Below are 8,282 nucleotides of genomic sequence, written 5' to 3' on the forward strand. Positions count from 1 at the left end.
CCGGCGCCCTTGCCTCGCGGCCCCAGCCGCTCCGCGGCATGTGGGATCCTCCCGGACTGGGGCACGACCCCGGTCCCCTGCATCGGCAGGCGGACTCTCAACCACTGCGCCACCAGGGAAGCCCCTCACTCCCCATTCTTACTCTATTAATTAAGGAGTATTGTCAGCTCCTTCATTTTTGCCAACTCAAGGCTGTGAAATGCTACCTCATTCTGTTTTTAATTTGCATTTCCCTGATTACATGTGGGACTGAGCCCCTTTTCTGTTTTCATTGCCTGTTAATTTCATCTTTCCCTTATTAATTTGTAAGCATCTTTGCTATATTCTTTGTACTTTTTGTTGGTCATATTGGTTGCAGATACTTTTTTTCTAATATATGGCTTGTATTTTCTCTTTGTTTATGTTATCTTTTATAAGATAAATCTTTCAGAAGATTTTAATATTAATGTAATCAATTTTCTCTTGTTTTTCATTATAGTTCATCCATTTGTTGTATCATGTTTAAGAAATAAATCCTTTTCAACTCTGACATCAGCTAGATATGCTTCCTGTATTTTCTTCCAAAGTTCAAATGTTTTCCTTTTTTTCATATTGAAGTCATTAAGCCATCTAGTGATGTAGGATTTAATTTTATCTTCTTTTTTTACTTCTTGTATTAAGCACTGAATCTTTCCCCCACAGACTCTAATGCCACCTCAGCCATATACCAAGCTCACATATCCACATGGGTCTGTTGCTGAGTTCTCTCTTCTATTTTGTTGCTTTTTTGGTTTACTCCTGCATATATGTGCTTTAATTATTATGGCTTTATAAAAAGTTTTGACAGGAAAATCCCCCATGTTATTATTATCATTCAAAAATTTCTTGGCTATTCTTGATTCTTTCTCCTGATTCTTTCATATGAATTTAATAAGTAGCCTTTATCAGGTTACAGACGGGCCTAGCCGCTCCGCGGCACGTGGGATCTTCCTGGACCGGGGCACAAACCTGTGTCCCCTGCATCAGCAGGCGGACTCTCAACCACTGCGCCACCAGGGAAGCCTCAGACATTTCTTTCTAATCTAAGTTTGTTAAGGATTTTTAAAGTCATGAAGGGGTTTTGTGTTTTATCAAATGCCTTTTGTGCATCTATTGAAATAATTATAAGGTTTTTCCTTAACTATTTACAGTGATGAAATACATGAATAATTTTTTTGTGTGTGTACAAAGCTGTTACATGACACTACATCTTCCCGGTCACGTATTTTAAACATTATAGAAAATTTCAAATATATACAAAGCAGTCAAAGTGATATAACGAACCCCCATCTACCTATCATCCAGCTTCAACAATTATCAGCTCACGGTTTCATGACTCATATTTATTTATTTATATTGAAGTACAGCTGTTGTACAGTATTGTATAAGCTGCAGGTACACAATACAGCGATTCACAAACTTTAAAGGTTATACTCCATTTATAGTCATTATAAAATACTGGTCTTGGGCTTCCCTGGTGGCGCAGTGGTTGAGAGTCCGCCTGCCGATATAGGGGACACGGGTTCGTGCCCCGCTCCAGGAAGATCCCACATGCCATGGAGTGGCTGGGCCCGTGAGCCATGGCCGCTGAGCCTGCGCGTCCGGAGCCTGTGCTCCACAGCGGAAGAGTCCATCTTTCTCCAAAAAAAAAAAAAAAAAAAAAAAATACTGGCCATATTCCCCATGTTGTACAATGTATCCTTGTAGTTTATTTTATACCTAATAGTTTGTAGCTCTTACTCCCCTACCCTTATACTGCTCTCCCCCCTTCCCTCTCCCCACTGGTAATCACTAGTTTGTTCTCTATATCTGTGAGCCTGCTTCCTTTTTTTGTTATATTCACTAGTTTGTTGTATTTTTTAGATTTCACATATAAGTGAGATCATACAGTATTTGTCTTTCTCTGTCTGACTTATTTCACTTAGCATAATACCCTCCAAGTCCATCCTTGTTGCTGCAAATGGCAAAATTTCATTCTCTTTTATGGCTGAGTAGTATTCCATTGTATATATGATGTGATGCGAAATAAAGTGATGTAGGGTGTGTGTGTGTGTGTGTGTGTGTGTGTGTGTGTGTTTGTTGTTTTTAATTTATTGCTATATTTGGTTTCCTAAATACTATTTGATAGTGAAATTGACCTCTGATTTTCTTTTCTCATTCTGCCCTCACCTGGTTTATATTAACCTCATAAAATGAGTTGGAGGTTTTGCCTCATTTTCTGTTTCCTGGAATAGTTTCTATAATATTTGCTGTAACTGTCCTGTAAAACTATTTGGGCCTTGTTCTATTTTTTGATTGTTTGTTTTGTGTGCATGTGTATGTATCCATGGATTTTTAATTACTGATTCAACTTTTAGAAATGGTCATAGATCATTTCAGATTTTCTATTTCTTCTTGCAACAGTTTTGCCAAGTTCTGTTTTCTAGGAAACTATCCATTTTATATTTTCCAGTTTGTTGGTGCTGTCATTTAACAGAGATTTTAAACTAGCATTAAACAGATTTTTTAAATGTTTCCTGTGTCTGCAGCTATGTCCTTTGAAAATTCTCGCTTGTATTTATCTGTGCCTCTTCTCTCTTTTGTTCTTTACCTGTCTTCCCAGGGGTTTGTCTATTCTAACGAACCAGCTTTTTGTTTGTTTTCCTTCTCTTTTTCCCACCCATCCACAACCTTATTCTTCTTTTTATTAATTTCTGCTCATCTTTTTAAAATAAATTTATTTATTTATTTTTATTTATTTATTTTTGGCTGCGTTGGGTCCTCGTTGCTGTGCGCGGGCTTTCTCTAGTTGAGGAGAGCGGGGGCTACTCTTCGTTGCAGTGTGCAGGTTTCTCATTGTGGTGGCTTCTCTTGTGGTGGAGCACAGGCTCTAGGCGCACGGGCTTCCGTAGTTGTGGCACGCGGGCTCAGTAGTTGTGGATCGCAGGCTCTAGGGCACAGGCTCAGTAGTTGTGGCACATGGGTTTAGTTGCTCCACAGCATGTGGGATCGTCCCGTAGCAGGGATCGAACCCGTGTCCCCTGCATTGGCAGGCAGATTTTTAACCACTGTGCCACCAGGGAAGTCCTTCTGCCCTTGTTTTTATTATTTTCTTTCTTCTACTTTCTTAACTCATGAATTTTAACTCCTTTTTCTTTCCTGGTGTATGCCTTTAAAGCTATCAATTTCCCTCTAAACTCTGTTAGCTACCTCCCATAAGTTTTGGAATTTAGTGATTTCATTGTCACTTAGGTCTATGAGTTTCCTATTTTCCATTATGATGCTGTCTTTGATTTTGAAGTGTATATTTAAATTTCCAAACTATGTTTTCTCCTTTACTTACTTCTAAATTATTTCCTTGGGAATTCCCTGGTGGTCCAGTGGTTAGGACTTCACGCCTTCACTGCCGGGGCCTGGGTTCAGTCCGTGGTCAGGGAACTAAGATCCCATAAGCCACGCGGCCAAAAATTTTTTTTTTTAATTTAATTAATAATAATAGTAAATTATTTCCTTTACATTCTATTGCATTGAATTCATAGAATGTGTCCTGCAGGATGTTGGTTATTGAGTATTTATTGAATCTTGCTTTGTGGTTTACTGAGGGGTCAGTGTCTGCAAAAGTTCCACGCACTCCTAAAAAGAATGCATATTCTCTAATTGTTGGATACATAGGTATGACTACATGTGCATTTCTCCCTGCCTCATGCTGGTCATTTTTAGTGGCTACCAGAGTTTGCTTGGCTATTCTTGTGTACTGAGCATTTGTGCTATTTCCAAGTTGTCACTGATTCGAAAACTCTAAATCTAAGTTTTGAATACTATTAAAGACCTGTATCTGTTAGCTGTGGCTGCATGACGCACTACTCCCAAATACAGCACCTTACGATTCTGAAGCTTGGCAGTTTGGGTTGGGCTCAGCTGACAGTTTCTTCTGGTCTTCGCTGGGCCCACTCCTGCAACTGCAGTCAGCTGCTGCGTTGGCTGGGAGCTGGCTGTCTAGAGTGGCCTCAGCTGGTTCATCTCTGCCCTATAAGGTTCTTCAACCTCCAGCAGCCTTGTTCACGTGGTGGCTGAGCATGAGAGTTCTATGAGAGTGAGTGGAAATTGTAGGGTCTCCTGAGGCCTAGGTTTAAAATGGCTCAATATCATTTCTCCTGCATCCTGTTGGCCAACAGAAGCCACAGGGCCAGCCAGATTCAAGGTGTGGGAAAGAGATTCCTCCTCTTGATGCAAAGAACTACGAAGCCACATTTTACACAGAGGGGGCTGTAGGGAGAAGTAAAGCATTGTGGCCAGTTTTCAGCCATCACAAGGCCTTTGATGCCCAAGTCTTCCTTTTCCCACTGTCCTCCACTATCCACAATCGCCCTTCCCTCCAGGTACCTGCTGACCCTCACCTCCCGACCCAGGAGGCCTTTCTAGACTATTCCCACCCATCCTTATATCCCCGCCCAGCACAGCTACTGCTCCTGGGGTCCCCAGGGAGGTGACAAAACTGTTTATCTGCTTGGCTTGGGGCAAGAGCTGTGTCCACCCTTCTCAGGGGAGCATCATCTAGGCTGTTGGTCCCCAGACTAGGAGTGGAGGGGGCCCATGAGAGGGTTTCTGAGCCACTGTGTCTCCTGCAGCTCGTGTGGGCCACCTCGAGCCAGCTGGGTTGTGGGCGGCATCCCTGCTCTGGGGCGCAGGCTGAGATGGAAGCCTTTGTCTGTGCCTACTCTCCCGGGTAAGCCTCCTCCATGGCAGCTGCCCTGCCATCCCCTGCTGGGCTGCGGGGTAGGGGATGCTGTCACCCAGGGTGAGACCCCCACCCACCCACCCACAGGCCTTTACCCCTTGGTCTGCACCCCTGCTGGGAGAGGGAAGAAGGGGGGAAGGGAGAAGGTGCCGAAGTAGGCAGCACCCGAGAGTCCGGCCACGCACAACGTGGCTTCCTCTCAGACACCCCTTCCTGGAGGCACCACCCAGTGTTCAGACCATCTGCCCAGTATTAGTTTGGAGGTCATCTTTTCTTTCCTAGGAAATCTCCCCGTCTCACCCAGCTCCCCGCCTTCCTGGCTGGGCCAGAAGGAGCTGAAGGGGCTGGTGGGGCAGGCAGCAAGGCCCAAGGCCAGGTCCTTCTAGCCTCTGCTGCTTGCTCTCACAGAGGCAACTGGGAGGTCAACGGGAAGACCATCGTCCCCTACAAGAAGGGCGCCTGGTGTTCGCTCTGCACAGCCAGCGTCTCGGGCTGCTTCAAAGCCTGGGACCACGCAGGGGGGCTGTGTGGTAAGTGCCCCACCCTGCCTGCCTCTGGCTGGGGCAGCTTGATCTGGTGATCCTGGAGGAGGCTGGCAGCATCCTGAGGGACTGTCCCAGAAGCCCTGGCCCTCAGCACTCGGGGAGGCACCTGCCTGGCCTGCCGGGGAGAGGCGCCCTCACAGCGTTTCCTTCTCATCCGACCAGAGGTCCCCAGGAACCCATGTCGCATGAGCTGCCGGAACCACGGACATCTCAACCTCAGCACCTGCCACTGCCACTGTCCCCCGGGTTACACAGGCAGATACTGCCAAGGTGAGGGGCACCTGGAGTTCTGGATTGTGACCGCCCGGGGGACCCAGGGAGTGATCCTCACACAGCGTATCCTCATCCAGTAAGCATTCCCTGAGCACCGACGGTCGTCTGCCAGACCCTGCGCTGCGCAGGGAATTCAAAGTGAAATCAGATAGGCCCCTCAGGCCCTGGGAGGGTGGGAGGAGGACAGTATTAGGATCCAGAAGTGGATTCCTTTCCCATTGTCCCCCACCCCCCAGCTCTGTGACCATGAGCAGGTCCACTCCCAAACCCCGATTTGCTTCTCTCTACAAGATCAAACCAGAGAGGCCAAATGTGGCAGCGGTTGGGAGGCCAGATGGTTTCCATCTCTGGGGGGCAGGGGTTGTTCTTGCTGTGGTTGGCCATTCTGCGCACACCCGTGGCCTGTGAGGGGCAGCCTGGGGCCCAGTGGCTGCCAGCTGAGTGCCGTCCCCTCCCCTGCCCCATCCTGGCAGTGCGGTGCAGCGTGCAGTGTGTGCATGGCCGGTTCCGGGAAGAGGAGTGTTCCTGCGTCTGTGATGTTGGCTATGGGGGAGCCCAGTGTGCCAGTGAGTCCTGCCGCAAAGCCCCCCGACAAGACGAGCCCCTCCCAGGACCCCCTCAGCTGGTGCTGGGTATGGCTCGGACCAGCTCACAGGAGCCCGTCGTACGCACCTCTTCCCCATTCCCCGATCAGTGACGTCACAGTGGCAGCTTGAACTTGGCCATGGTGGGGGTCTTTACGCCACCACAGAAATGGCAATGCTAAAATCATAGACTATTTTTTTTTGAGGGAGAGCTGGTTGTTACACATTTACCAGCACACCACTGACCCCAACCCCCTCTCCTGCTTGGTGGCCAGAGGAAGGGGTACCTTGACCTTAACATCCTGGCAGGACCGGAAGGGTAATGATTCTGAGGTGCCCACACACAAAATCAGGCTTCCCTCCTCCCAGCCAAGGTGCACTTTCCCTTCCACACCTGTGACCTGAGGATTGATGGAGACTGCTTCATGGTGTCTTCAGAGGCAGACACCTATTACGGAGCCAAGATGAAATGCCAGGTAATGGTTGGCCCCTGCCTTCCCAGGGCCCACCCCCCCGGGTTCTTAACAGAGGGACCCTGGGCTAAGAGATGAATTCCTTTGACTTCTCCTGACTCTCATCTTTAGTATAAAGCAGGGGTTAGAGCTCAGAGGCCCATGGAAGCCAGGAGGTCACTTAATGAGCTGAGGGACCCAGGGACAAGGCCCCACTCAACCCCCATCTAAGGGGCCATCCTGACTCAGCTCGAGCTGCTGGCTGCCAGGCAGGAATGCAAGTTCAGGGAGGCCAGGACCTGGAATTTTTCGAGAGAACCAGAAATTAGAGAACCAGAATTCAGATTTTCACTGAGCTCTCTCAATTTATTAATGTTGGCAACCAATTCAAATGTATTAAAGACACTGAGCAGGTGAAACAAAACCCTTCCAAGTGTGGGACCCTGACAGAGGAGCTGTGGGCAGGGAAGAGAAGGCAGACTCTGCTCTAAGAGGCAGGAGGCTTTGGGGGGCTGATGACAGCCCGGCCAGCACACAGATTGGATATCCATGGCCACAGTGGGTGGCAGGATGGAAAGGAAGGGCTGGCCTGAGCTCTGGGGCCAGCATGACCCGGAGCGGGGGTTACAGGGAAAGGGCGGGGTGCTAGCCCAGATTGAGAGCCAGAAAGTGCAGGACATCCTCGCCTTCTACCTGGGCCGCCTGGAGACCACCAACGAGGTGACCAACAATGACTTTGAGACCAGGAACTTCTGGATCGGTGAGTGCCTGGCTGATTGGTGGAGGGGGGGAGGGATGCAATGAATGTGGGGCTGGGATGCCTCACACTGATCCAGGAATCTGGGCCGTGGAAACCTAGAGCACCTACCAGCGGGCAGTAAGGGTGTGATGAGGGCTTGGGGCCCAGAATGGCGCCAGTAGTCAAGCTGGTGACTCCTTTCCCTGCGGAGAGAGCCGAAGGGAGGGAGAGCCACCAGAGGGGCTGGAAGTGCTGGGAAGGGGGCTTAAGGGCTGGGGGTTGACAGGCATTGGGCAGCAGGCTCTGGGCTCAGGCCCTCATCGCAGGGAGCCTGGGCTGCCAGCGGGGCCCAGGGATCTCGAGTGTGAGGCCAGCCTTGACTGCTGTGGCTCAGGGCTCACCTACAAGACCGCTAAGGACTCCTTCCGCTGGACCACCGGGGAGCACCAGTCCTTCACCAGTTTCGCCTTTGGGCAGCCTGACAACCAGGGGTGAGTCTGGGGTGCCCTCCCTCCCTTGGGCCCACCTTCTCACCTGGGCCTGCTTGCTGAGCCTTCAGACACTGCTGAACAACCTCCACCCTGCCTGTTGCTTGGCTGAGCGCCCTGAGGGTCTGGGCCTTACCTGGTGCCCAGGTGCCAGGAAGTCCGGGCACAGCTGGGTGTGGGCCCAGGGCTGAGATGAGGTACATCCCTGACCTCCAGGGGCTCAAATAAAAGAGAGGGAACCCAAGAAGGCTTCATCCATCCACAGTCCCCATCATCACTCCAGCTGTCTCTCCGTCTCTCTATTATCTATCCATCCCTCCCCCCGACTCCGTGCCCCCTCTGCCTGTATCAATACACTGATTCTGCCCTCCTTAGCTGGCCACCCACCTGCGTCTACTCGTACATACATCTGCCCACTGGCCCGCCTGCACTGAGGCCCAGCCCTGGTCTTCAAAGCCCAGGAATG

General features: G+C 49.6%; 1 protein-coding gene across 1 annotated transcript in view; it reads left to right on the forward strand.

The window, feature by feature from the left end:
- CLEC18C (C-type lectin domain family 18 member C) overlaps nucleotides 1-8,282 on the forward strand; it is a 14,910-nt gene that overhangs the window by 5,443 nt on the left and 1,185 nt on the right. Inside the window, exons 4-10 of the mRNA XM_007462996.1 lie at nucleotides 4,626-4,723; nucleotides 5,144-5,265; nucleotides 5,443-5,550; nucleotides 6,027-6,119; nucleotides 6,507-6,613; nucleotides 7,220-7,349; nucleotides 7,723-7,819. Of these exons, the coding sequence (XP_007463058.1) occupies nucleotides 4,626-4,723; nucleotides 5,144-5,265; nucleotides 5,443-5,550; nucleotides 6,027-6,119; nucleotides 6,507-6,613; nucleotides 7,220-7,349; nucleotides 7,723-7,819 (755 nt within the window). The remainder of the gene's footprint in view (nucleotides 1-4,625; nucleotides 4,724-5,143; nucleotides 5,266-5,442; nucleotides 5,551-6,026; nucleotides 6,120-6,506; nucleotides 6,614-7,219; nucleotides 7,350-7,722; nucleotides 7,820-8,282) is intronic.

This window comes from Lipotes vexillifer, unplaced genomic scaffold (genome assembly GCF_000442215.2).
Source record: "Lipotes vexillifer unplaced genomic scaffold, Lipotes_vexillifer_v1.1 scaffold70, whole genome shotgun sequence".
NCBI classification, from domain to species: Eukaryota; Metazoa; Chordata; class Mammalia; order Artiodactyla; family Lipotidae; genus Lipotes; species Lipotes vexillifer.